Genomic DNA, 27,069 nt, shown 5'->3' on the forward strand with positions numbered 1-27,069 from the left:
TGGTAGAAGTCTCAGGTAAACGGAGATTTCTTGCAAACATTAGTCGTGACTGCTAAAACCCAATGTGGCCAGGCTACGCTTTCTGTGACAGATCCAACTGGCAGACCCTGGCCCCAAGTTGGCTGTGGGAGACTGCTTCTGAGCAGCACTTGCCCTTCCATGTCCTTTCATGTGTGCTGCCTCTCCCTGGTGACCAGGAACTCAAGCTGAGCAGCAGCGACTTTGTCCAAGGTCATGAGTGTGGAATTGGCTGCATCAGAGGGAGAACCTGAAACCCTGTATCTGTCCCCTCCCAAGGTTGGTTGGTCTTGAGGCCACACCCTGGTCGTCTGTGTCCTTGGAGCTGATGACGCCTGCTGCCCTAGCCAAGGTGTGGCCTCATGTCTTCTAGGTGGAGCTGTGGTCTAAGGTGAGCAGAGTCACTGCAAAGATCCCCCATGTAACTGAGCAGGGTACCCTGAAAACTCGACGTGGGGAGCAGACCCCGAAGGGACTTCATCTCAGAAACACCCATAATCCAAAGGAGATATTTTCAGAAATTCTCTTTTATTTGAATGTATCACCCGATTTTGATGTAACTTCAGACTTCAGAGAACTGCAGCAGTAGGAGGGATTTCTGATTTCCCTTCGCCCAGTCCTTGCATGTTGTGTTTTCTTGCTCTCTGTTCTCCTGCCTCGTTCCTCCACCTCTTTCTCTCTGTCTCTCACACACTTCTTGCTGAATGACTGAGAGTATGTAGCAGATACGGGGCCACTCCTTGGGTGGATTTCCTAAAAACTCAGCTGCAGTCACCAAGGTCGGGGAACTGACATGGTCACGATGAGGATTTTTAGGTTTCACTGAGTAGTCTTGTGATGTCTGCACAAAGGAACCTGGGATCTTTCTGTGGTCTGCCTCTGTCTCCCAGGCAGTGTGACCAGCAGGGCTGGTTGTCTGATTGGCGTTGCTCCATCTCTGGGTCGGGGGCCTCCAGGTGGGTCTCTGGGAGGAAACTCATTAAAGTGAAGCCACTTCTAGGCTGTGGCCTGACTGAAGTCTTTCCCACTGCTTGTGTGTTGAACATATATTGGGCACGTTTTGGGGGCCTAGGAGTGCCTTGTTCCTTTGTGCACTGGCCCGATGGCCTTGATACGGAGTTTGTAACGGGGACCTGGATCAGACTTCCACTGAGATGGAAGGAGCTGAGTGGGGCATAGGGGACCTCTGTCAGCTCCTTGGGTTTGGGCTTTGTGGAGATCATTGTGATTCTCAATGGACAGCTATACTGTGAACTAGGGGGTCACCCATAAGGCCAAACTGATTACCCATAGGCTAGCTGTGTTGTGAACCAGGAGAATAACCCATAAGGCCAGTGTAATCCATCAGGATTTGGAGCATTTGAAACTCAAGCTACAGTTAAAACAAAACAAAGCCAACCGTGGTGTGTATGCCCTTCGAGCATGAGGGCATCAGTCACTGATAGGCAGGGCCAGTTTGTGGGTGAAGTGCCTGGTTTTTAAGATATTGTCCCCAGAAGAATCAGAAAAACACATAATTTGTGACATGAAAGGGGTCATATTGTGATTTGAAGTTTTCCCAAACTGAATGCAATCTCAGAATTTATTTTTTTTTCTTTTAATTTTAATTTTGATGGGACTAGGGTTTGAACCCAGGGCTTTGCACTTGCAAAGAGGGTGCTCTGCTGCTTGAGCCACACTGCTAGTCCATTGTTGCTCTATTATTATTCGGAGGTGAAGTCCCTCGAACTGTTTGCCCAGGCTGGCATTGAACCGTAATCCTCTTGATCTTACCTTCCAAAGTAGCTAGGATTACAGGTGTGAGCCACCGGCACCTGACCCAACCAGATAACTTTGAAAAAGCAAAACAATACAAGGAATTACTGCCCTGGCCCCAGCCTGTGGCACAGCAGGGCCCAGGGTATCCTGTGTCCATGAAGGGGAGGTAGCTGGTCCCTAGCATTGGTGGGGCTGAGTTCAGGCCTTCTGTGTGATTCACTTCTTAGTCCACCTGCTGGCCCTTTGTCTCTGACACCTGAAGTCCTGGATCATATTCATATTTCTGAGGGGACTTCAGCTCCAAGGGAAGAGGTCACTAGGGCTGTGGCTAAAACACCTCGGCCCCGTGCTCACCTCTCAGCAGAACCTCCTACGACCAGGTATCCGTGTGGCCAAGAAAATGCTACTGTCCCTAAGCATGCAAGGCATCCTGTGTTTTGTGCTGGACCTGTGCTTACTGGAGTCAGGCCCCCTCCTCCTCCTGGACCTGATAGAGTGGCCAAGCCCCTGAGGTCAGGCCTATCATGTAATGACTGCTGGATGGACCTGCCCTGGGGAACCCTAGTGTGGGGTCTAAGACTCCTGAGATATTGGCTCTGGACTTGGTAGAGAAAGAGGCAGAGTGGATGGGGAGGTCCTGTCTGCAAGAGTGGGGAAGCTACAGGGGCCTCTCCGGGCTGCTGAGCTCATGAACTCCCTGTAGGGTGCTACTGTGGGGCTGAACCGCCCTGGTTTTATCCTCACTGGGTTCCTCTCTGTTTGCCGAGGTGTTCCTGGTTTCTCTTGCTTCCTCCCTGCCCCCTGCCCCCTTCAACCTCAGAGGCCCCCACCACAGTTCCTACCTTTCCCTTGCTATTCTACCAGCACTCAGAGCAGAACCCTTTCTCTAGGCTCCGGGAAGTGCCACTCAGTCCCTCTGTGGGACCCTAGGTTTCCTAAGCGACCACGTGGTGGGGGCCGAGCAGGATCAGCCCTTGTCTCAGCTCCCAGAGGCTCCACTAAGGCATCACACACAGGACTGAGGCCCGTCTCACATGTGGGTAAACTGAGGCAGGTCAGGGTGGGTTGGGAACTTGGTGGCACAAGGCATGTCCTGTGTCCCTGAAGCTGGGGAGCCCCTGTGGAGGCACGTCTCTCTGGTTCTGCTGAGGAAGGGGTTAATAAACGGCCCCTATATCCACTTGCTAGGCTACCCAGGCTTATCCTGAGCTTGGAACCCATGTGGGCTGGGGACAGCTGTGCTGGCTTTTGGGGTTGGGGAACAGTGATACAGGACAAGGCCCTTTAAGAGTCACGGGACGTGTGAGCTGTTCAGGTGGCCCCTGGTGCGTGTGGGGGACAAGAATAGGTGCTGCTGTCTGGTCATAGGTCAGAAGCAGAGGTGTGTGTAGGTGGGGGAGGGGAGATAGGCTCAGGTAGTCACATCTACCACCTGAGGACATAGAAAGGCTCAGTCATACGTAATCTAAGCAGGCTGGCTGAGGCCACACCTGCCTCCTGGGCTGTGGATACCAGCTGTCTCATGGCCAGAGATCCTGCCTGTCTGTGGGACACCTGCCTTCCCTGCTTCTCAGCCTTTAGGACAGAGATGGAGGACAAACCATTTTACCTGGGAAGCCAGTGCTCAACCCTAGGGTGCTGGAAAAAGCAGTGAAACCTTTTAGTTGCCCTCAAACAGTGGGGTGAGCAGTAAGGGCTGGCAGATGCACCTCTGATGAAGGTGGGTCTTACCCAGCTTTACCATGAGAAGAGAGTTTTCCATGGCAATGGGGACGTCCCATTGTTCAGGTGAGGTTGGGGCGAGTGGCCTGATGCATGACTTTCAGATTGTGCGTGGGCTGGGGACGCACAGACGCCTTGAATGTGGATGTGTGGGCAGGTATCCTTAGCTAGGGCCCTAAGTGAAGGCTTGGTGGCCAGAGGTGACCTGCGGGGACAAGGTGCAGGCCCCCAATGCTTGCCCCTCCAGTCTTCCTTGGGTTCCTCTTGAGACTGACCTGGACTGTTTCCCTGCAGGAAATGGAGATCCTAGAGAGAACAGCCCGTTCATCAACAATGTGGAAGTGGAAAAAGAGAGTTACTTTGAAGGAAAGAACATGGCGCTTTTTGAGGTAATTTTATTTTCTCCAGGAAAGTAAGAAGGTGCTCAGGACAGTGGCTTTCAAGTAGAAAACTAAAGGAGTGCTCAGCTCGAGGGGTCCCACCTTTGATGAGCCAAGGGTCCCAGAGATGGCTGCCTGCCAGCCTGGACCCCAGTGGGGTGAGAGAGCTGGAGAGCCATTCACCTGTCTTGCCCTGTTAGGTCAGGGTGCACCCCTTGGCCAGCACCTTCTCCGTGGGCTCCCTGAGTGTGGGGATGTCCTGGCCTTCAGAGCCCCTGGACCACTTGGAATTCCACTCCCTCCTTGGGTCCTCTCAGCATGGCCTGGTGCCCCAACCCCTGACTCCAGACCTGCCACACAGGTGTTCAGGAGCCTTGCTGACTCTTGCAGACCTGGGAGTTCAGGACCAAGCTGAGCTCTACCCAGCCCTGGGGATGGAGGGGTGTGCTGGGCAGGTAACCCGCTGATGTGGGGTGTTGAAGGCCTACTCAAGACCAGTGCTTCACGCCACACAGGAGGAAATGGACAGCAACCCCATGGTGTCCTCACTGCTGAACAAGCTGGCCACCTACACCAACCTGAGCCAGGGCGTGGTGGAGCACGAGGAAGATGAGGACTTCCGCCGGCGGGAGATCAAGGTACCACCTGCCTGCTCCCGCCGCTGTCCCTCTGGGCCCCAGGGTGCGACCTTGGCAGTTTCTGATGAGAGAATATTCTTGCTCGGTGTTACAGTCAATTCCAATCTTATGCTTCGCGAGGGGTCATGGCTCCTTCATTTTCCCAATGCTGTGTGTCTCGGTGGACACCTTGTCTGTGCCCTGCACCTTTGCGTGACTTCTAGGTTTGGGTGTTTAAGAAGGAACTCAGGTTTTGGCCATCCTGTGAGGGATGCAGGACTCCCTTCCCAGGGGTCAGCTGGGCAATGTAGCTCCAGAGGACCGGGGAATGGCTCTGAGCTCTGGGCCCCGAGTGGCCACAGACACTGAGCTTTTGGATTTTAAATGGTGGTTTGTATTTCTCTGGTACCTTCCCTAACGCCCTGACTCTCAAAAAGCCCTTCCAAAGCCCTGTTCTCTCTAGCGGGAGGGGTTTCTGAGGTGGTCTCTGAGGCTTTTGCTTCAGAGTGGCTCCCAGCAGATGGAGTGACAGCTGAGCCCCAGGTGCATAGAGCCACCCTTCTCTCCGCCTTCTGTCCCCTGCCCTCTGCCCTTTGCTCTTGCTATTGCTTTTAATCCCAGGACCTGAATTGTGTTTCTTAGGAACTTCCTCCTGAGAGATAAACAGAGCTACTCTGAGGACTCTTGTAGAAAGATGGGCTTCCAGACAGCTGTGTCAGAGTTGAGCGTGGGAACCACCAGAAGGTCCCACGGGGTTCCAGCACAGGTCCCAGAATGTGATGGAAACTTGGGGCATTTTGTAAGGGGAAGGGCCAGTGGTCAGCTGTGGGAGTAGCTGTGGGAGAAGGCTATGTGCAGGTGGAATGGGAACATCTGTGATTAGTGTGGCGTCTCCTTACCTCCCCCTCCCTCTGCTTCTTAAATTTCTTCCAATATCTTTATATTATTGTGCAATCAGAAGACACAAACAAAAGCCACTGAAGAGAACCTGGTGCAGGCTGCATCTTTCAAGGCTATGAGAGGTTGGCGGGATCATGTCTGCCCAGCCCCGGTCTCCACAAAGTCCATGTCCCCAAGTGCTAGTACACGTGCCTACATGTGCACACCAAGTTTTCAGTGATGACTGAGTCTTTAAATAGTGGTTGGGACCACTATTTAAAGTTCTCTCTGGTGGGTGGGGTTTCTGATGCCACTTGACTGGAACAGTGATGGCTGAGTCCCTCCTGGCCCTCTGCCCTCCATTCCACCCTGCAGGTCACATCCAACTGCTCCCTGAGTGCCTCCCACATGCAGTGTCCAGCCTGACCTTCGTCAGCGGGAAGTCAGGACACAAGTGGCAGATGTCTTTCTTCTTTCCTCCCCCTTTACTGTGAACACAGCAGCTAACACTGTATTTCAAGGGTATTCTGTGTTTGTTTTTGGTACTGTTGAGATTGAAGGCATAGGAGATGGTACAGCTGGGTGTAGCTTTGATGGGCCTGTGGCTTTTGGGGACAGGGTTCGGGGTGATGATGGCATTCCACTCTAGCCTGGCCCTGCCTGTCCTGGCCCAGAGGGGCCTCCCCAGAAGCCATCTCTGGACCACACTGTTTCCTGGGCCCCCAGCAGGGCTCTCTGCAGTGTCCTCTCCGAGGTGGCAAGTCACAGCTACACAAGGCGTGCAAGGGCACAATGATGGATTCACATCTCTGGGGGCTTCACCCATGCCCTGAACTGGTTCATGGCCTTGCTCTGGCCCTTTCAGGATTTTGGGAGCACCAGTCCTTCCCTGTCCATGGTACACATGTCCATTCATCTGTCTGTCTGTCTGTCTTTGCTGGAGCTTGTGTCTGGGAGACCTTGGCCTGTGTCAGGGAACAGATATTGTCCATGGGGTCCTGGTCCAGACACTTCTGGGAACCGACCTTCAGTCTCAGCTTGCTCAACTCTGCCCAGCTCCAGGTACCGCCCAGCCCGGCTCATGGTGCTGACCCCACACCTGCTGCCCCAGCTCTACCAGGACAGTGTCTCGTTGGCATGTTCTCTTCCACTCCTCCCCCGGAGGTACCATGGAAAGTGCCTGGCTTCTCTGCACCCTTAAGCCAAGTGTTGCAGGTTGTTGGGTTTGTACACAGTGTGCCTGGTCATGTCCTAGGACCTTTTGTCCCACCCCCAGGCACTGCAGCTCTCTGGCCACAGTGTCCCTTGGGGATGTGGCACTGGTGCCCCAGACTGGATCCAGGGACACCGTTTTACCCTCAGCAGAGCTGGTCTGTAATGGGATGGGCAGGTCTTGGCTGCAAATGAACTGGCTATCCCACTCGGGACCAGTTAGGTCCCTGGGAGGGAGGGGCAGAGTCGGCTCACACTGTCCCTTTGCGGCCGAGCATCCCCAGAGGCAGGCATCCATTTCCCCAGCCGGCATGCTTTCCCACTGACGTGCCTCCTGAGCCATAATTGGGTCAGGTCAGTCCTTCAAAGCTGCCTTTCATAGGGCAACTGGGAGGCCAAGAGTGATCCATGCCCTTTCAGAAGGACCCAGAGTTCCCAGGCACTGAGGTACTGGGCAGAGCTAGCTCCTGGACTTCTCATCTTGGGACTGCTAGGATTTGGGACTAAGCCCTGGTGAGCAGGCAGCCATGTGTGGACCAGGAGGCTGGCCAGCCATGGCTCTGCCTGGAAGGGTCACTTCTTGTCATGTCCCTGCTCTAGCCTTTTAGTCTGTTTTGGACTGTGGTGTGCCATACATACATCTTCTCACCTTTATACAACCAAAAAATCCTGAAGACCTTTTTCTGCCCAACTTGCAGAGTCCAGAGCCAAATTAAAGACTTTGGTCCTCTCCCTCAAAAATGCAGTGTCCAGACTCTGTGGGAGGGAAGCTACGTGAGGTTGCTGTTTGCGTGCTGTCCTGCTGTGCCATCCACCCAGACCCAGCACGACACAGTCTCCGCTGGTCCTCCTGGGGCTCAGGGCAAGCTTCCCAGACTTTCAGACCCAACCTCCCCATATTCTGGCCACCCTCTCTTAAGACCCCTGGGCCTCAGGCAGTGGAACTCTGCAGCTCATCCGCCTTACTCTCAGTGGGAGGATCCTGTGTACTACCTGTCCTCGTGGTGGTGGTCAGTGTCTTCTCCTTGGAGTCTGCCCATCATGATCACAGGCACCAGAATGTGACCACCAGGCCCTCCCTTAGCTGGGGCTTCCGGATGTCTTCTGCTAGGCTTCTGGGTGAGGCCTCGTTCTGCAGTGGCCTGTGAACATCATCCTCAGGGAATGGCGCTCAAGACAAATCCTTCCCAGCTCGTTCTGTATTCATCTAAATTGAGATGTGTTTCCTGTTAAAATGTCTTCCTGTGATGGGCACTCTGAGCCATCATGTCCCTGAAATCCTGAGCCTGTCTCCCAACAGTGGCTGCGGTTGTGCTGACTGTGGCCCCGGTCTGAGCCAAGTGCTTTTGGCTTGTGGTGGGGCTAGACGGGGCGCTGACACCTGTGCCCAGCAGCTCCAGCCACCTTGGTGGCCTTTGCTCTGGCTGGTTTGCTTGATTGAGGAGTGAATCCCTGTGCTCCGAGGAGGGAACACAGGGCAGATCTTCCTACACGTGGACCGAAGGTGTCACGGGTCCCTGCTAGGGTGGGTGTTAAGCTGTAAAGGTTTGTAGTGTATGGGTAGTGGCCCTTGGTTAGCCCTCCCTTTGGCCTCACTTCTCCCTGATGACTCAACTGCCCAGGTCAGGGTCAACACCTGAGCTGCCAGACACAGCCAGGACCCCATCTTGCTCTCTCAGCCTTCCCCCACCCCTAGTGTTCTGCTGGTGGCAGAGCTGGGCAGCGCCTCTCTGTTCTGCCTGGTGTAGTTTTGCTCCCCTCCCCAGGCCTCTTGCCCTGAACGGCCTGGGTCCTACTCTGGACCCCTGAGGCCTTGGTTTTCTGCCAGGTGTTTCTGCCAGTCCTGCAGTTTCAGCACCTGGCTATCTGAGTCCCTCCTCTGGTCCCTCTGTTCCCCTGACCTCTGAGCGTAACCACAGATGGGTGCTCTCTTCCAGGCTCCGCGCATGGGCACCTTCATCGGTGTGTACCTGCCCTGCCTGCAGAACATCCTGGGTGTGATTCTCTTCCTGCGGCTGACGTGGATCGTGGGGGCCGCCGGTGTCCTGGAGTCCTTCCTCATTGTTTCCATGTGCTGTACCTGCGTGAGTGGCTGAGGCTGACTCTGGCATTTTCCAGGTGGCCCCAGGTGTGGCATCCTCACCTGTGGGTATTGAGCTAGGCGCTGTGCCCCTGAGACCAGTGCTCAGAAATGCAGGACTGCCCTGCAGGCCCACTCCAGAGAGCCGCCCCCTTCAGACCTGGACTCCCGTTAGGGAAGACAGGGCGCCCCTTCCAGCGTGACAAAGACTGAGTTATAGACTGGTCCAGTGGGACTTGCCTTGGCTGTGTCTGTCTGTCTGAGAAGGGGCATTTTCCTGTCCAGGAAGGCCATGGGCCGAGGGCTCCGTGGGCAAGGGGTGGGGGGGGGTGGGCGCCATTGCCACTCAGCAGAGTCCTGTTCTTTCGTAAGACCACCTTCTGTTTTGGAAAGTTCATGGGCATTTTTAGTGGTCCCTGTTTTAGAGAAAGGGACACAAGTCTGTAACTTGTTCAACTCAGACTTGGGGCAGTGGAGCCGACTCAAGCTGCCCTCCCATGTGCTTGTGCTAGTCTCTGGTGACATGGAGTCCTCTCTCCCTCCACTTTTTGTTATATCTGGCTTACCTCTTGTTGTGCCTCACACCTCTTTCCCCAACCTGCTTTCTCCTTTCCTCTTACCTGGTTAGGAGAAGTATAATTTAGCTCTTTTAATTAATTACCCTGTTCTGGAGAGAATGAGTGGAGGTGCCCTTTAACCTCTGCTGCAAGTCAACTACCTGCCTGTCCCCTAGCTGGTCACTCCATGTGGCCTCTGGAACTTCCTGGTGCCCACAGACAGAATTTCCTGAGCAGAGGATGGTAACTGGAAGGCAGAGCCTGCCCAGACTCACCTGCATACCCTCCTTTTTCCGCAGGGGAGGTGGATACTAGATGGGGTCCCCTGTGACCTGTAGAGGTACACAACTAATGAGGCACCCTCCCTGTGTTCCACCAGTCGGTAGATGTCCAGTTGGGGCTCACCTGAGGGAGGGGGTTGGGCACCCAGTTGCGGTTAGGTGGGTTCCAGAGCCTGGGGCTTCCTCTGGCCTGCAGGGCTAGCTTCGTGATTTTTGGGGAAAGGCTGAGAGCCAGTGAGGCATTTGTGAAGCCTCATTCCTGGTCACTCAGCAGCTCCTCTGAGGTCAAGAGCCTGGAAGAGAGAGGCCGGGCCCCAGGCTTGATGCACGTTGGAGTGTCTTGGGGCACACCTTTCCTGAAGGGCCACCTGTCTCTTTGCAGACGATGCTGACCGCCATCTCCATGAGCGCCATTGCTACCAACGGTGTGGTCCCAGGTAAGAGGTGCCCACTGCCTAAGGCATCAAGTTGGTTGACATGAGTCTTTTCATAGCGTGGTACCCGCATCTCATGAATGGGTACCACCTCCGTTCTGTCTTCAAAGTGTTGGTGACCTGGCCATTAATCTTTCACCCAAGGTTGGCACTGGTGTGTCCCATTGCCCAGGGGAGGCAGAGAGCAGTCTCATCCTCTTTGATGAGGACAGAGTTCCATATCTAGGAGATGCATATGCCCCTCAGGAGGACCCAGGCTCCTGCAAAGCCACGTGCCCTCAGTGTGCCACCCATGACCTCCTTTGAGCACCTCTGGTCTTTCCCCTACACATGAGAATGGGCAAGCTGGTGCCGGGCCTTGGGGCCTCCTCCCATGACTGTCCAAGGGCACAGCGGGCTTTTTCTTTTTCTTTGCAGTACTGGCATTTGAACTCCACCAGACTTTTTTGTGCTGGTTATTTTTGAGACTGGGTCTCGCTTTATGCCTGGGCCAGCCTGGACTTCTCCCATACAGATGGGATGACAGGCATACTCCACCTGTGCCCAGCCATTAATTGAGATGGGGTCTTGTGAACTTGCGGCCTAGTCTGACCTCAACATGATCCTACCCTGTAGCTGGGATTGCAGGCATTAGCCACCATGCCTGACCTCACAGTGGGCTCTTCTAGAACCAGGTGAGGGACACTACATCTCAGATTTTTGGATTTTGGGTTTTGGTTGTTTTTGGGCAGTACTGGAGTTTGAACTCAGGGTCTGGTGCCTGACAGGCAGGTCTTGAGCCTTGCCTCCAGCACCCTTGGTGTCTTGCTCCCTCTTCCGCAAGCCTGGAGGCCACTTGCTCCTGAGTCGGGAACTCTGCCATCCTGCTGGAGCAGGGATGAGGGGGGAGGCCAAATCACACGTTGGCCCTGTGGACATTGGCTGACATTCTTCACATGACCAGGGCCTAGCCATGACCCTAACCCTTTTATTTTGAATTTTAATTTCCCATAAACTACATTCTCTTTATACACTGCATCCTTTTCAAGACTAAACTGAAGTCCTGCAGGGACAGTGGTTGTTGAGGGGAGGGGGATGGGGCTGGGCCTCGGGTCGTGTTCTCTGACATTCTTGCTGGCGTTCGAGCCCATGCAATCATGGCTACTTGTTCCCCCATTTTGCCGTGAAATAACCTCCCCCATGCAAGGAATGTGAGTGGATGATAGAGGTTCCTGTGGGGTCAAAATCCTGCTTACTCTTTAGCTGGGTTGGTGAACATTTATCTCATGGGAAAGGTGAAGCAAGATGCTCTCTGTTAACTGTTAGGAGCTCTGTGTTAGGTGATGCACATGTAATAGGTGACATCTCTTGATTTGCCACTAGATTCACTCGAGCTATCTCTGCTCCCCTGGCACTTCTGATGTCCCCTGTGTGGATGAATAAGGTCGGGCTTGTTTTGCACCTTAAGTCCCAGATAGCTACTCCTCCTCTGCAGAACCATAGCCCCTGGCAGCATGGGTGCTAGGAAGTGCCCTGTTGGCAGCCCACAGGGAGGGCGTGCGAGGACCCTGCTGTCGTGTCTCCCTAGGGGCTCTGCTTTCCCCTGACTGTCCGTGAAGGGAGTCCCTTTCTTTGCGTAGTCCATGCTTGGAGTCAGCATGCTGGCTTGGGAGCTCCACTCTCAATGTTGGCTCTCATGGAGGTAGAAGGTGCATCCTGAGTGGTCCTCGGTCTTCCCACTGTCCTGCTGAGGTTTGATGGTTTGAGTCTAAGAGCAGAGCAGCTTGGCTGGTGGACAGAACAACTGGGGTGATCGTGGCTGTGGTTACCAGCCCTACACAGAGGGTTCTTAAGTGTGATGCAGGATGCACCAAATGGCTCTCAAACAACCTCTGCTCTCCTCATCCTGTTTTTGAAGATGAAAATGAAGGTTAACAGAGTCCCATGTTGGTCCATCACTGAAATATGGCAAACTTTTCTCCAGGAGCCTGCAGGGGGAGCCTTCCCACATTTTGGGAGTGAAGTGGGTGGGGTGGGGTGGGGTGGGGTGTGGTGGGGAGAAGAGACCCTGGGGCTCATGTAAATGTACATTCTGATGAGGAGGCGGACTGGGGCCTAGTATTTCTAGCAAGTTCCATGTGGCCCTGTTAGTCCTTGACTGCACACTGAACAGGAAGGCTCTGGATCCCCCTCTCCCACCAGGTGTCTGTTGGTCTGTAAGGAAGCCCTGCCCCCACTGGAGCTGGAGGCACTCTGTCAGGGTTTTGTGCCCTCTTGGCATATGACAGCTCTTCATGACACATGCCAGCCACCTCCTACAGTTAGGGTGGACACCGGGGTTCACAAGGCAAAACCTCCTAAGGCATTTTCTTTCTTTGTATTTTTTCGAGCAAGGGCCCGAGGGCGATCTTCCTCCCTCTGCCTCTCTCCTGAGTGCTGGGCCACAGGCATGTTTCCCTGCATTTCCTGCATGGTGTTTGAGGGTGGACTCAGCTGCACATCCCCTTTCAGAGATGCTGCTCCTGTCCCCAGAATGTGTGGAATTCTTAGAGAACGGTGCTGTCCCTTTGTTTCCAGCGGGAGGCTCGTATTACATGATATCCCGGTCTCTGGGGCCTGAGTTTGGAGGGGCTGTTGGCCTCTGCTTCTATTTGGGCACGACGTTTGCGGGGGCCATGTACATCCTGGGGACCATCGAGATCTTCTTGGTGAGTGTGTGTTTGGAATGGCTTCCCTTCTCAAGGGTCTTTCTTTGCCCGTTTACCTGACACTGAGAGAGCACTGTCCCCTAACCTGCTGCTCTGGCCACCTTGCTGTGTCGGGCTCTCAAAGCCAGTGCCTCAGGCCTCCTTGGCTTGGGCTGTGGCTGGAGCCACTGGATGCTGGCCACTCAGCAGTGACCTGCATGCTCACTCAGTAGCCCCTGTCTGGGCCATGGATCTGGGCCCAGGATGGGCATGTGGCCTTGTGGTCCATGCTGTCTCAGGAGGCAGGTTCTAAAACTGGACCTGAACAGCCCCTCAGCCCGGACTGTGGCCCTTTCCCTGTGTCCCTGCTTGATTTACTCTTGGGTACTGCATTTCTGCTTAGGTGCTACTCCTTATCTGCTAGCAAAGGTTGCAGGACCCTTTGCAAAGTGGTTCTCCTGGAACTTGTGTTTGCATTTGGAGTTTTGGTGGGCTTTTAAGAAAAAGTGTCCTGTTGGTCCCTCAGAGGTGGCGTGGTCGGCCTGGGGACTTTACAATCCCCTGTGGACCTCACTCCTCCTCATTGTTTGTGTAAGACCCAGAGAAGGCGCTTGCAGAATATGCAGGAACTAGGGCAGTGGCTGAGCCTCAGTCTGGCTCAAGGAAGCAGGGGAAACTTGTTGTCCAGTCAGTGGGGCTGGCCCCAGCCTCCTGGGTACCCAGGTGTCCTGGAACCTGGTGTTCATGCTGAGGAAGTTGTGTTGTTACCACTGGAAGATGGAGGAGCTGCCCTAGCATTTTGTGAGGTTCTTGGCAGGAGACCTGCTCCTCATCACATAGGCCTTTTGTCTGCTTGGGAGTGACCAGGGAGGGAGGAAGGGAGAAGAGAGAGAGGTTGGGGGGAGGGAGAGAGGGAGGGAGGGAGAGAGAGAGATCAGGAGCTGCCAGCTCTCTTTCCTTTGTCCTGGCTGAAAGGGCCCCATTACCTTTGTTGGTGGCCACAAGCTGCCCAGCAGTTTGTGGGAACTGGACAAGGAAGAGTGACTCAGGTGTGGGACTCAGGGCCGCCTTGGGCAGTGCTGTTTACTGCGGTTTTGTGCTGAGGGTCTCGTCACTGCTTCTAGTGACCTTAGGCCTGGCTTGCTTTGTTTGACTGTGCTGAGGTGGGGGATGAAGCCTTCCTGTGGGAGGTGGTCTGGCTGTGGACTGTCTCAAGGCAGGGTGGAGGTCCTGGGGCAGGTGAGTCCTGGTCCTCCCGACTTGCTTGTCCCCACAGACCTACATCTCCCCCAGTGCTGCCATCTTCGAGGCGGAGGAGACAGGCAGCGAGGCAGCTGCGCTGCTGAACAACATGCGGGTGTATGGCAGCTGCACGCTGGCCCTCATGGCTGTGGTGGTCTTTGTGGGTGTGAAGTACGTGAACAAGCTGGCCCTGGTCTTTCTGGCCTGCGTTGTACTCTCCATCATGGCCATCTATGCTGGTGTCATCAAGACAGCCTTCGCCCCTCCTGACATCGCGTGAGTCCCAGGGCTGTCCTGGGGTCTGTCCCTCCATCCGGCTTGGAGTCATCTAATGGTGTCCATTCAGGGGTTGGGCCCTGATCTTCTGGGTTCTGCTGCTTCTCCCCTCCGTACTTCCTGTTTCTCAGCTCCTCTCTAGGGGAAGGACATGTGGAGGTGTCCTGGGTGGTCACTCACTTCTTAGGCTCCCTAGTGGGGTTGTTTTGAGGAAACATGAACTGGTGCCCGTGCAGCTGGGGCTAGGTGCATCTGAGGACAGGAGGCTGGTGAAGGCCCCCATGTTCTGGGGAGGCCTATAGCCTGTGGATGGTCAACTGGCCGAGCTCCACTGTGGTCCCTTCTCACTTCTCCTGGACCTGGCTATGTTGTCCTCAGAGAAACTCCTCAAAGGAGTTCTTTTCTTGTACCTCTAAGGGACAAAGTAGTTGAGAAGGGGTGGCCAGGGTCACAGTGAGCCAGTGAGCATGTGGGATGGGTCACCACCCATGAGAAAGACCGAAAAAGAGCCTGGGCTCCTCTGGACAGGCTGGGTAGGGGCAATGGGCCTAGGTAGGGCTGTGGGGCTGGGATGGGGCTGAACCCACTAAGGGTCTTGCTGTCTGTATGGAGGGGTCCTCTCGCTGACAGCAGCCTCCTTCCTTCCTGAGTGACCTGCCCATGGCAGAGGAGGCAAGAAGCTCTGACCAGCTGAGGGTCTGAGTATGGGTGCCCCTTCCCCATGCTGCTGGAGCCTAGTTTCATGGTGGCCCAGGCTTGTGGTCCCTGCTGTCACTGGCAGGTGTGATACATCAGAACTACTTGGGAGACCTTGATCCTCCCACTGGATCCACCAAAAAGAGCGGTAAAAATGAACCATGGTCCCTCCCTCTGCAGGGTCTGTCTCCTGGGGAACCGCACACTGTCAAAGCGCAGCTTCGACACCTGTGCCAAAGTGCAGATGGTCAACAACAGCACGGTGACCACTGCGCTCTGGAGACTCTTCTGCAATGGCTCCAGCCCCAGCACCACCTGCGATGAGTACTTTGTACAAAATAATGTCACAGAGATCCAGGGCATCCCTGGTGTGGCCAGTGGTGTCTTCCTGGGTAAGTACCAGCCGGGTCTTCATCAGGGAGGACTGCGAGCGCTGCATGGTCATCTGAGGCCACTCTTGAGGCCCTGGCCCTTCTGCCTGGCCAAGTCCCTGTGGTCCAGTCAAACCTGAGTCCAGGCCATCCCTCCCCAGCCACTGCCAATCGGTGTGGGTGGACCCTGCATGGCACCTCCCACCCCTCCAGAGCTGTGGGAACCACGTGTGGTGTGCCAGGCCAGCCAGTGCTCTTAGAGCACACGTTTATGTTTGTGACCTCAGAGCAGCGTATGTGGGGACTTCTGTAATAAGACAATTCCCATGTGTGGTGACCAGGTCTGCCCACCTGTGCATTCTTCCATGATTGAGAAGTAAACCCTGTGGCTCCTCTCTCTGCTGTACCAGAAGACAGGCCTGGCATTGTAGTAAAAGGAATGGTTCTGAGAGGCCTGAGTGCTCCATCCCTAGGTGGCCACCCATGCAAGGTTGGGGTCATATGCATCCCCCAAGGGCATGCTGTGACATCAGTGATGCTGGCTGAGAGCCATATCCAGACTGGTTAGGTAGGGAGGGGAACAGGGCAAGTCCCTTGGAGGAGGTGGTCCCGAGTCTCATGGAGGCAGAGAGTGGAATGGATGGAAGGCAGCGGGAGGCCTGTGTGGAGGTCCCTGTGGGGTTTCCACAGGCATTGTGAAGCTGTGCTGAGCCTGGCTTGGGGGGTGGGGAGAAGAGGTAGCTATGGTGCTCCCCAGGATGTACACAGGGTCTGTGCCATTGCAGGTTCTGCTCTCTTTCCCCATTGGCTGGGGCCTGCACTGAGGGCTCTGGGATGCTGGTGGCTATTTTGGGAGCTCAAGGTCCCTTAGCACTGAAACCTCACACTGAAGTTTGGGAAGGCAGCTTCTCAGATGCGGTCCTCACCCACTGGGCATCCTTGAAATCAGCAAGCATCTTCACCTGCAGTCGTGGAGGCCTTTTGGGGGAAGCTGGGGCAGAACACTTCAGAACCCCATTGCAGAGTCTCCTAGCATAGCCCATTCTCCCCATAGATAACCTGTGGGGCATGTACTCGGACAAGGGGGCCTTCGTGGAGAAGAAGGGTGTGCCCTCTGTGCCAGTGCCTGAGGAGGGCCGGCCTAGCGGGCTGCCATACGTCCTCACGGACATCATGACCTACTTCACCATGCTGGTCGGCATCTACTTCCCGTCGGTGACTGGTGAGGCCCTGTCCTCCCCTGCCCTCTCCATCTGTGTCTGTCTCTTAGTCCCAGAGGTAGCGAGCACCCGTGGTCACGGCTGTACCCTCTGACTGCTGCGGTCGGATCCTGCTGCATGGCGTTCTCCAGGTCTGCCTGGCACTGGCGGCTTCTCCTCTGCTCTGCAGGCATCATGGCAGGATCCAACCGATCTGGGGACCTCAAGGACGCCCAGAAGTCCATCCCCACAGGGACCATTATGGCCATCATGACCACGTCTTTCATTTGTATCCTTTGTCCCAGCACTGGCAGGGTCGGAGTGCAGCCTCCCAACCTTTGCTCAACCTCCTCCCACCACCACCATGGACCCACCTGGGGTGGCTTTCCAGGTGTGGGTGGTTCCTGACCACCCTGAGGCCTTGTTCTGTGCAGCCACAGCGAGATGCGGGACAGTGGGGTCCTGAACACAGCAGTGGGGCTGGGGCATGGGGACCCAGCCACTGGATACATGGCTTTGGCCCAGGAGGGAGGGCACAGGGTCGGTGTCCAGGCCCAGCCTGGGTCTGGGGCCGCTGGCCAGCATGAGCCCATCCTGGAGCTTGCCTCAGGGGCCGTTGCCTTTCCCGGACTGGCCTTCCTTGGCTCAAGCTACAGATCTCTCCTGCATTGTGCTTTTTGGAGCCTGCATTGAGAGTGTGGTCCTGCGAGATAAGTACGCTGCTTTTCTCTGCAAGATGGACGGGCTGTGTGGTCAGCACTGTCTTTCCTTGAGGATGACTTGAGCTTTGAAATTACACTCACTCCAAGGCTGGGAGCTCAAAAGCCTTGTCCTGGCGTTGGGCTGCCCTTTGCCTGACCGAGATGATATGTGTCACCTGATGCCTGATGGGGTGGGGCGCAGGGGCAAGGACAGGAGCCATGGGACCTCAGGGCCCGCCACTGGGTGGAGAAGCAGAGGCGTCCTGTTAGGTTGTTGCTGGCCATTTCTCTTTAGGGTATGCACCTGTTCTTCAGAACTTCTGGGCCCCAAGGGGTCTTTGAGCCCCAATGGTGAGGATACAATGGACACGCCACCTCTTCAGAAGTGACAGTGGGTGACAATGACTCTGGGCAAGACCTGAGTCTCTTCAGAGTACATGGGGAAGCAATGCTCCCACACTAAACCCCTTCAGAGGATGCTGGCCAATCTTGTGGGGGCCCTGGGCTAGTGGGCTCTTTGGTCTGGACCTACCCCTCCCCCAGTCCAGGGATTTGTCTCAGACATTGTCATCATCTTCAGCTCAGTTTTGGAAGCTGTGTGCTGACTGTGCTCCCTGCCCACCTGCAGGTTTGGGGAGGCTCTGCAGGGGAACTTGGTCATTGGCATGCTGGCCTGGCCATCCCCCTGGGTCATCGTCATTGGCTCGTTCTTCTCCACCTGTGGTGCTGGCCTGCAGAGCCTGACCGGGGCACCCCGCCTGCTGCAGGCCATTGCCCGAGACGGTATTGTCCCCTTCCTGCAGGTGAGCCCTCAGCTGTAGTGGGTGGATGCCGGTTGCTGTTCTGAGGGGAGGAGACCCTGGGAAGGTCAGGGTTGGGTGTGCAACAGTCCCTGACGGCTTTGCACCAGAGCAGGACCTTTAGGGTAAAGACAGCGGACAAACATCTCACCTCTGGACCCCCTGGTGGTCACTTCTCCCATGGGCCGCTGGGTTGAGCACAAGACAGCTCCTGTGCTATGAGGTCCTCACAGTGGGCCATGCTTGTCCATGTGGCCTGCAGAGGACACACCTTGGATGACCTCATTGACAAGTTAGCAGGGGACTTTGTGTCCCAGGACCTCGCATCCTCTCTTTAACCAAGGCGCTCTCTGGAATGCATTTGAAGGTTGTTGACACAGATGAGCATCATACAGCTGCTGTAACAAAGCAGCCTGGCCTGGGTGACTTCACAACACAACTGTGTTTTCTTGAAGTTCTGGAGGCTGAAGTGCGAGACCCAGGTGTGGTGGGGCTGGCTCCCCTGAGGTCTCCCTTCTTGGTTGTTAGGTTTTCTTCCTGGACGTGGTGGGTACAATCTGGTGATGTATATAGATGTGGGATTCTGTTTGTCTCACATCTGGAAGACCTCTGGGCAGACAGGACTGGTCAGCAGCTCACCCATGAGGGAGGCGCTCTTCCTGCCCCAGCCCCTCTGTCCCCCTCCGCCCCCTGCAGGTGTTTGGCCACGGGAAGTCCAACGGGGAGCCCACATGGGCTCTGCTGCTCACTGCCCTCATCTGCGAGACCGGCATCCTCATTGCCTCCCTGGACGCTGTGGCCCCTATCCTGTCTATGTGAGTGGCTGTGGGGACGTAACCACTTCTCATTCCCACGTGGGCCCTGGTCTTCCTCTGCTTGGGTCAAGCAGTGAACACACAGGGCAGGCACAGTAGGCCAGGTGGTCACGTGTGTGGATACGGAGCTGGGGCTGGACAGGCAGCCGACATGCCAGGGACTCTACTACATGCGATCATGGGTGGGAGGACCATGACTTACATCCACGAGGCTCCTTAGCCCTGCGTGGAGGCAGACTTGATGGTCAGGGAGACTCTGTGGAGGGGCACAGTAGTGGGTGAACAGGGAGGGTCTCACTGGGCAGTGGTGAGCAGGGTGTGTACAGGGCAGGGACCACTGTATGACTCCTGGTGGTCAGCAGGCCTGTGCGGCGTCTCCTGCTGCAGGTTCTTCCTCATGTGCTACATGTTTGTGAACCTGGCCTGCGCCGTGCAGACCCTGCTGCGTACGCCCAACTGGCGTCCACGCTTCAAGTTCTACCACTGGTAAGGCTGTGCTGTGTGGACACGCGGGGGGACAGGGGGCACTCACAGGCCCAGGACACTGGGCCTTAGGGCCGTCTGCTGCCGTGCCCAAAGTTCCCGGCTGGGTCTTTACTATAGTTTTGTGGAACAAGCCCCAGAGAAGCCCATAAGGCTGTGCGCCTGTCCCTGGCCTCTGAGCTCTAAGCAGGTGTGTGGTTCACCCTCAGTCACAGAGGCTATTCGTGGGCAGAAGGAGCCCATTTTGCATTCTGCGTGCTGCTGAGGTGCTGCCTGCGCTTCAGGAGGGGAACAGGTGCTCAGCATTGTCCTCAGCTGCAGCTCAGCTGGGTAGGGGTGGGGATGGGGCCCCTGGGAGCCTTTTTAGATTTGGGGGTGACTGGGTATAAGGCTGACTTCCTGGTGTAAAGGATTTTCACAAAGGGAAAAGTGACTTTGGTGAGGCAGCCACTCAGGGACTGCTTGGGGGCCATGCCGGCCAGCGTCTGAGCCGTGTGTCCCCCAGGACCCTGTCGTTCCTCGGCATGAGCCTGTGCCTCGCCCTCATGTTCATCTGCTCCTGGTACTACGCCCTTTTCGCCATGCTCATAGCCGGCTGCTTCTATAAGTACATCGAGTACCGAGGGTGAGTGGCAGATCCGCTTGTGCCCAGAGGCAGGACGCATCGCATCCCTCACACTCACGCCCACCCAGGTGTGGGGCTGAAGTCTGGGTGCTGTTGGTGAGGCCAGGTGGACAAGCCATGAGACCAGGGTTTCCCTCCCATTCCCAGCTAGGCTGGCCCACACGTTTTTCAGGTGCTCAGCAGGGGAGCCATTGTGGTACCAGGAGGGGGGCGGTGCTGCAGCTTATCAGCTGGTGTATCTGTGTTTGCACACAACAGCTGCGACTTCTTAGAGTTTGTTTGGGGAAAATAAACTTCCAAAAAGCCCTGAAAGTACACAAAACAGGAAAAAAAACCCTGGGCAAGGGTGGCACACCCCAAGAGCAGCATCACAGAGCTCCATCCCCTCTCTACACCCCCCGTAAGGCTGCCCTGTCCCTCCAACCCCCCCAGCCTCCTTCCATGGCTGCCCTGACACCCATGGCCACCCTGTCCCATCATTGCTGCCCTGTCTGCAACCTAGACCCCCAAGACCAACCTGACATAGTGCCTCCGAATCGAGTTGGCGGGAGGTGGGCTCTCTAGTTCACTCTTAGCCTTCTTGCCTACAGTGTCCTGCTCCTGCCTGGACCCCAATCTCACCTCCATGTCCACGGCTCTTTGCTGTTTGGGCTTTTCCCAGAGACCCAATCTGCTTATTCTGGGGCAGGGACCTGTCTGCCACTACTCCCTGGTGGCTGGAGGAGGAAGGCTGAGTCACTCCTTGCTGGGAGGCCTGGGCTCCTGGCCAGCTCCGCCCAAGGTTGCTGCCTGCCCTTCAGAGCACTGTGTCCTTCACCCACATTGCCCGTCCTGTCCCCGATGGCCCTGGTGGTCAGTCCCGCCCAGGAGCCCCTGCCTGCCTGGGGAAGCTGCCAGCTGTCACAGGTCTGCAGAAAGCCCACATGTACCCATGAAGTAGCCTTCCTCTCTCTCTCTCTCTCTCTCTCTCAGGGCCGAGAAGGAGTGGGGCGATGGCATCAGAGGACTTTCGCTGAATGCTGCCCGCTATGCTTTGCTGCGTGTGGAGCACGGCCCCCCCCACACCAAGAACTGGAGGTGAGCACGCCTGCAGCCGGTCCCCATATGACAGAATAGAGCAGGGAGCTGACCTACTTCTGGGAAGCCCTTGTCTCAGAAGCTTCTGCCCTCAGCCCCTTAGGGTGAGGTGCTGGTGGGGGTCCTGGCCTGGCCACGGGAGAGTCTGTGGGGGCAGGTCCTGGACCCCCAACAGGCCACTGGCAGTATGGGCAGCGAGACTGAGACAGAGGTGCAGTGTGTGGCAAGTCCTCTGCCTTACTTGGGTTGCAGTGGCAGAAGGCCAACTCCCCAAAGGGCATGACCTCTGCCCTGAGGTCCCTGCTGAGTCTGCCCAGCCCCTGGGCTCTCCCAGTGGAGTCACCAGGAGCCTCAGACACAGTGTCTATGCTTACCTGCCTGTCCCCTACCCCATCCTTCTTGTCCCACCTGTCCTTCTTGTCTCACTACTCCATCTGTCCATCCTGTCCATCCTGTCCCTCCTGTCCCACCTGTTCTTCCTGCCCTGCCTACCCTGCTTGGCCCTCCTGTCCTATCTGCCCCGCCTGTCCTTCCTGTCGTGCCTGCCCGTTCTATTCCGCCTACCCTGATTGTCCTTCCTGTCCTGCCTACCCTGCCTGCCCTGCCTGTCCCTCTGTCCTTCCCGTCCTGCCTACCCTGCCTGCCCTGCCTGTCCCTCTGTCCTTCCTGTCTCACTGCCCACCTGTCCCGCCTACCCTGATTGTCCCTCCTGTTCTTCCTGTCCTGCCTACCCTGCCTGCCCTGCCTGTCCCTCTGTCCTTCCTGTCTCACTGCCCACCTGTCCCGCCTACCCTGATTGTCCCTCCTGTCCTTCCTGTCCCGCCTACCCTGCCTGCCCTGCCTTTCCCTCTTGTTTCACAGCCCCATCGGTCCTTCCTGTCGCACTACCCACCTGTCCTGCCTGTCCTTCCTGTTCCACCTACCCTGATTGTCCCTCCTGTCCTTCCTGTCTCATCTACCCTGCCTGCCCTGCCTGTCCTTTTCGTCTCACAGCCCCACCTCTGCTTCCTGTCCTTCTTGTCTCATTGTTGGAACCTGTCCTTGTCTCACTGTCCCACCTGTCCTTCCTGTTCCACCTGCCCCTTCTTGTCTCACTGTCCCCCATGTCCAAGAAGCTTCACTGTCCCTCCTGCTCACCCTGTCCCCCCTGTCCTCCCTGCCCCCCCTGCCCTGCCTGTCCATCCTGTCCTGCCTGCCCTGCCTGTCCCCTGTGTCCTTTCTGTCCTGCCCACCACACCCATTCTACCTGCTCCACCTATCCCACTTGCCCCTCCTGCCCCACCTGCCCCTCCTGTCCCTTCTGTCCTGCCTGCCCTCCCTGTCCTTCCTGCCCCTCTATCCTTCCTGTCTCACCTATCCTTCCTGCCCTCTCTGTCTTCCTGCCTCACTGTCCCACCTGTCATGATCTGGCCATGTGTTGCTGTGCTGACTGCTGTCCCTGCCCTGGCCATGCCCAGGCCCCAGGTCCTGGTGATGCTGAACCTGGATGCTGAGCAGTGTGTGAAGCACCCCCGCCTGCTGTCCTTCACCTCACAGCTGAAGGCCGGTAAGGGCCTGACCATCGTGGGCTCTGTGCTGGAGGGCACCTACCTGGACAAGCACACAGAGGCGCAGCGGGCTGAGGAGGTAGGCAGGGCAGGGTCTCAGGTGAACGCATGGGGGCTGGGGCTGGACCGTTTCCCACCTGGGTTGCACAGAGGGCTGATGAGTGTCCTGCATCTCCAGGGGTTAGGACAGAGCTTTGTACGTTGCACTGCCGTTTGTTTCTACAAAGATGGCTGTGGTCAGAAATGAGCAGAAGCAAGACCTGAGAAACCTAGACAGCTCTCTGCAAGCTGTAGAACCAGGGTGCCGAGGGCCGCTCAGGCCCAGCCTTGACACTCTGACCTTCAGCGCATTGTCACACTCGGCTGTACAGCCAGCCCCTCCCGCGCTTGACTGGCTGGGCAGTGGCAGCCACATGCTGTCTACTGTCTGTCCACCTGAGCCCAGGACAAGGGTGCGAGGGGCCAGAACCTGCCCCTGTGCGATGCTACTGATACCTGTTGCCTGTGGCCGGGCAGCCCGGTGACACGGTTCCTTCATTTCTCTGCCTTCAAACTAGTGACATGAGCAGAAGCAGAGCAAGTGGTTTCCTGAGCCCTCCATGGTCACCTCCAGCCTCCCACATCCCCGTGCGATTGGGTCATCCCCGTGTCCTCTGAGTCCTTGTCCCACGGACCCCTCCCTCACTGCTCCCCCTGTGGTCTCAGCTGAGATGGTTTCTGACTGTTCACCCACCACACCTGGCTGCCCTGATTGTCGGGAACACTTCCTTTCTTGCCTCTCTTGTTTGTGAGTCATAGCTGGTGACCATGTTCAGAACTCCCAGCCTCCTCCTTGGTGAGTGTGAGGAGCCAACTTTTTCCTACAGTTTTCGGTGTCTGGTCTTGCTGGTGCAAGTCGCTCTGCTGTCCGTGCATCTGCCCCATTCAGAACTTGTTCAGCCTGGGCCAACCATGCGGGGAGGGAGGGTGGCTCAGAGGAAGATTGTAGGCATCTGTAGACATTGATTCTGACCTGGAGCCAGGATCCCGTGGAGTTGTAGAGGGGCTTCACCTGGCCAGCAGCCTCTCAGGCCACTCCAAGGCTCAGTGAGTTCAAGGCAGACTGGAGACGCCATGGGTCCTTTGTCCTCTGGAGAGACCAGTGGTCCTCTTTGAGCATTGTGGCTCATCGTGAACGCACATACCTGCTGCCCTGCTTGTGAACCCACGGACTTAAACATAGCAGTTACGTCAGAATGTTCTGTGTTCCAGTGGCCTAGGCGAGCATCTTCATGTTGGCCCCTGAACTTTTTTGACACAACCCACAGGTGCCTGATGGCAACCTGTGGGTTGTCTGAGAGGCGATCCTGTTCTGGGAGCTGGCCTGCTTGCGAGTATTGGAAGCAATCTCACTTTCACTCTCTTACTCCCCTTGGGTGCTGAAATGATTTGGTGTTTCCTTGTGACCATGTGCAGAACACCACATGCACTCCTTTTCCACAGGTCTCCTTCATGCTAGGTCACCCTAGGGGATAGGGCTGCCCCATGTGCATAGTCTAAGGACCTGTGTGGAGTGGTCCTGTGTGGTCTCAATGGCAACATGTTTGGAAGTGTGTTTGTGTTGCAGTGAGTGACCAGTGGCGATGGGGGCCTCTGACCTCACTTTGCATCCCTCCACTTGCGGACACACTGGGAAGGAGCGCTCTTAACCTTTTTACTTTACTTGTAGCTTATAGTCAGATTTTCCCCAGTCCCAGGGATGGACAGAACCCAGGGCCTCATGCATGCTAAGCAATTACTCTACCACTGGGCTACATCCCCAGCCCTGGCTGGACAATTTTAATCTCAAAGAGTGTTTTAGCAGAGCAGTCTTTGACCATCTCAGTTAGGAACAGAGTTCATGCTGTTTTTGGCTGTGTGAAAGGCCTTGGCCTCTGGGGTGGTTGCTTCACTGATCAGCAAAGGCAGCAAAGACAGGGACCCACCTGTCCATCAGGCCACCGTTTAGAATTGTGACCTGATCTGACTGTAAGTTGGTAGTGTAAAAATGAGAACAGCTTGGGAAAACCTTTTAAAATCATAAACCTTCTGTAAGAAACTCGTGACTTTGTGACTTGTGAACTCGTCACAATTCCACTCTGTTCCAGTTGTGTGAGGAAATGATCTCAGTGCCTGAGCCACCCTGTCCTTCCCTGACTGAAGGTCACATCTTCCTCCCACCTGCAGTTCCCTTGCCCATGGCCTTCAAGGCAGGTGTGCTGACTTCCACTGGGCTTTGAGCTATAAGTCAAGACAGCAGTGTCCAGGCTTCAGCCCTTGGCGTCAGGCTGGGCTTCTGCCAGGCCAGAGCTCTGGCATCCTGGAGCTACAGGCCTGGCAGATGTTTCTTCAGCAGCCCAAGTCAGCTGAGCTCCGGCCCCAGCTTCCTGAGACTGGGTGTGGCGTGGGGCACAATCAGCACAGCCGGGGCCGTGGTACCCGGGACCCGAGGGTGTCGACCTCACTAACGGGCACTAGAAACAGCCTTGTAGTGCACACACTGAGTTGGCCTCTTGTGGGTAAAGGGCACGCCCAAGGGACCTAAACGCAGTCCTCCTGCCCCTTCCACGAGCCCTCCACTGTGAACAGTTCCTTCTCCTTCCCCTTCTGGGAGCAGCTGTGTCTCCATGGCCCCATGCTACTCTTCCTACTCACCAGCTGGTTCCTCTTTGGGCAGTGTGTTCAGACTGGCCTGACCCAAGCAGGCTTCAAAAAAGAGAACAAGACTGCAGGCCCCACGCCTGCCCTGTTCCTGTCCTGGGTGGTGGGCGGATGGCAGCAGTGACCGGGAAGTGAGGTTGGAGGTGGATAGGAGGGGTGAGCAGGGTGGGGAATGGTGAGTGCAAGGGGCCAGTGGGCTGCTGTGGTGAGTTGTGACGTGGGGCGATGTCACCATGGGACTGACTTGGGTGGCAGCTGAACTCACGATAAGGAGGGGGAGAGGTGACCATGGCCCTCTGTGTGAGTGGTTCCACCTTCTCCAACCTCTGTCATCACAGTCAGATGCTGGTGAGACCCTGCAGGGCCTGTCCTGGGGAAAGGGTTCTTCTGCACAAACCCGTGATGTGGAGAGACAAGGACACAATGGCGGGATATTCCTGCTCCAAATGTAAGAAATCAGGCATTGAAGGGGTCACTGCCCATGCAAGTGTGAAATTAACTGGGCAGTTCCTTGAGGTGCTAGGACCAAGAATGGTCACCTGGTCTCCTGTGGCTGAGACCCTATACCCCAAGGAGACCCAGAGGCCATTGGTTTAGTGTATGGCATGGCATGGGTCACACATGTCCCTTTGGAACCCTGCTGTTCGGGAGATACTGGCTGTGGTGACAGAAGGGCAAAATGCACAGGGCCGTGGTGACTGGCTTTCCCTGTAGCTTGTCCGCTAATGACTTCCCGGAATGCTAGAAATGCAGTCTTCCTTAGAAGAGCTGTAGTGACGTTTTCAGTGTTCTGGTCGCGTAACAAGTGGCCCACAGTGTCTGCTAGCATAGCATAGTGGGCGGTTTGGTGAAGACCAGTCACTTCAAGGTCATCCCGACGGTGGCCTTGTCATCTGCACACAGCCGTGCCTCATGAGGTCAGGTGTCGCCTGCTCTCTCTTGCTCACCTTCCTCCTACCCTGCCAAGCCTGTGGCCTCACCTCCCCGCAGGCTGCAGTGTCCGGGTGGCACTGCCACAGTGTTATGGGAGCCGGCATGAGGCCCCTCACCTGGGCTTGGTGCTGTACGCTGACCCTTCCCTCTCCTGCAGAACATCCGGTCTCTGATGGGCGTGGAGAAGACCAAAGGGTTCTGCCAGCTGGTGGTGTCCTCCAGCCTTCGGGATGGCACGTCCCACTTGATCCAGTCGGCCGGCCTCGGGGGCATGAGGCACAACACTGTACTCATGGCTTGGCCAGAGTCCTGGAAGCAGGCGGACAACCCTTTCTCGTGGAAGAACTTTGTCGGTGGGTGTTGCGGCCGTGGCCCCTGGGCCTTGTGGTGTCCTCAGGCCTGTGTGATATCACACCCCATTGCGGTCTGGAGATCACAAGGACTAAGAACATGTGTTTGGGGCCAGTGAAGTCCTGGCCAGGCTGTCCCTAGACAACAAACGGCCACTTAAAAGTCTGCCACCTCTCCCCTTCCCCAAGCCTTGGTCCCACTTGGGAGGTCCCCTAAGGAGAGGTGTCACACAGTCCCCTGGAGGCCGTGGTGAAGTTGGTGACGTAAGGGCTTTGCCCAATTGCCTGTCCTGATTGGGGGTTGGGGAGGGGTAGCTTCACGGGGACCCTGCCGCCCTGCCATGTGTGTCCACGCTGGCTGGGCAGGAAGCCAGTCCTCCATGAGGGTTCCTGGGGTCCAGCCTGCCCTTGGGTGACCCGCTGCAGCTGCCTCTCTCCACAGACACTGTCCGTGACACCACAGCAGCACACCAGGCCCTGCTGGTGGCCAAAAACATCGACTTGTTCCCGCAAAACCAGGAGCGCTTCGGCGATGGGAACATTGACGTGTGGTGGATCGTGCACGATGGGGGCATGCTTATGCTGCTGCCCTTCCTGCTGCGCCAGCACAAGGTGGTCGCCGTGAGGGAGGAGACAGGAGGTGTGGGGGAGGTCAGCACGCCAGGACCACC

General features: G+C 56.3%; 1 protein-coding gene across 8 annotated transcripts in view; it reads left to right on the forward strand.

Moving 5' to 3' along the window:
• Slc12a7 (solute carrier family 12 member 7) overlaps nucleotides 1–27,069 on the forward strand; it is an 89,843-nt gene that overhangs the window by 49,374 nt on the left and 13,400 nt on the right. For 7 of the 8 annotated variants that reach the window (XM_074077772.1, XM_074077777.1, XM_074077773.1 and 4 more), the window contains exons 2-19: nucleotides 3,793–3,887; nucleotides 4,394–4,516; nucleotides 8,524–8,670; nucleotides 9,887–9,941; nucleotides 12,495–12,625; nucleotides 13,881–14,122; nucleotides 14,999–15,210; nucleotides 16,244–16,411; nucleotides 16,579–16,677; nucleotides 17,045–17,102; nucleotides 17,718–17,892; nucleotides 18,586–18,704; nucleotides 19,092–19,190; nucleotides 19,693–19,812; nucleotides 20,785–20,889; nucleotides 22,347–22,515; nucleotides 26,206–26,401; nucleotides 26,841–27,010. In XM_074077772.1, coding sequence (XP_073933873.1) covers nucleotides 3,793–3,887; nucleotides 4,394–4,516; nucleotides 8,524–8,670; nucleotides 9,887–9,941; nucleotides 12,495–12,625; nucleotides 13,881–14,122; nucleotides 14,999–15,210; nucleotides 16,244–16,411; nucleotides 16,579–16,677; nucleotides 17,045–17,102; nucleotides 17,718–17,892; nucleotides 18,586–18,704; nucleotides 19,092–19,190; nucleotides 19,693–19,812; nucleotides 20,785–20,889; nucleotides 22,347–22,515; nucleotides 26,206–26,401; nucleotides 26,841–27,010 — 2,483 coding nt within the window. Of the gene's footprint in view, nucleotides 1–297; nucleotides 410–3,792; nucleotides 3,888–4,393; nucleotides 4,517–8,523; nucleotides 8,671–9,886; nucleotides 9,942–12,494; nucleotides 12,626–13,880; nucleotides 14,123–14,998; nucleotides 15,211–16,243; nucleotides 16,412–16,578; nucleotides 16,678–17,044; nucleotides 17,103–17,717; nucleotides 17,893–18,585; nucleotides 18,705–19,091; nucleotides 19,191–19,692; nucleotides 19,813–20,784; nucleotides 20,890–22,346; nucleotides 22,516–26,205; nucleotides 26,402–26,840; nucleotides 27,011–27,069 lie in introns of all 8 variants that reach the window. The other variant, XM_074077778.1, reaches the window with a different exon arrangement.

The sequence above is a fragment of the Castor canadensis genome, chromosome 6, assembly GCF_047511655.1.
Source record: "Castor canadensis chromosome 6, mCasCan1.hap1v2, whole genome shotgun sequence".
Taxonomy (NCBI): Eukaryota; Metazoa; Chordata; class Mammalia; order Rodentia; family Castoridae; genus Castor; species Castor canadensis.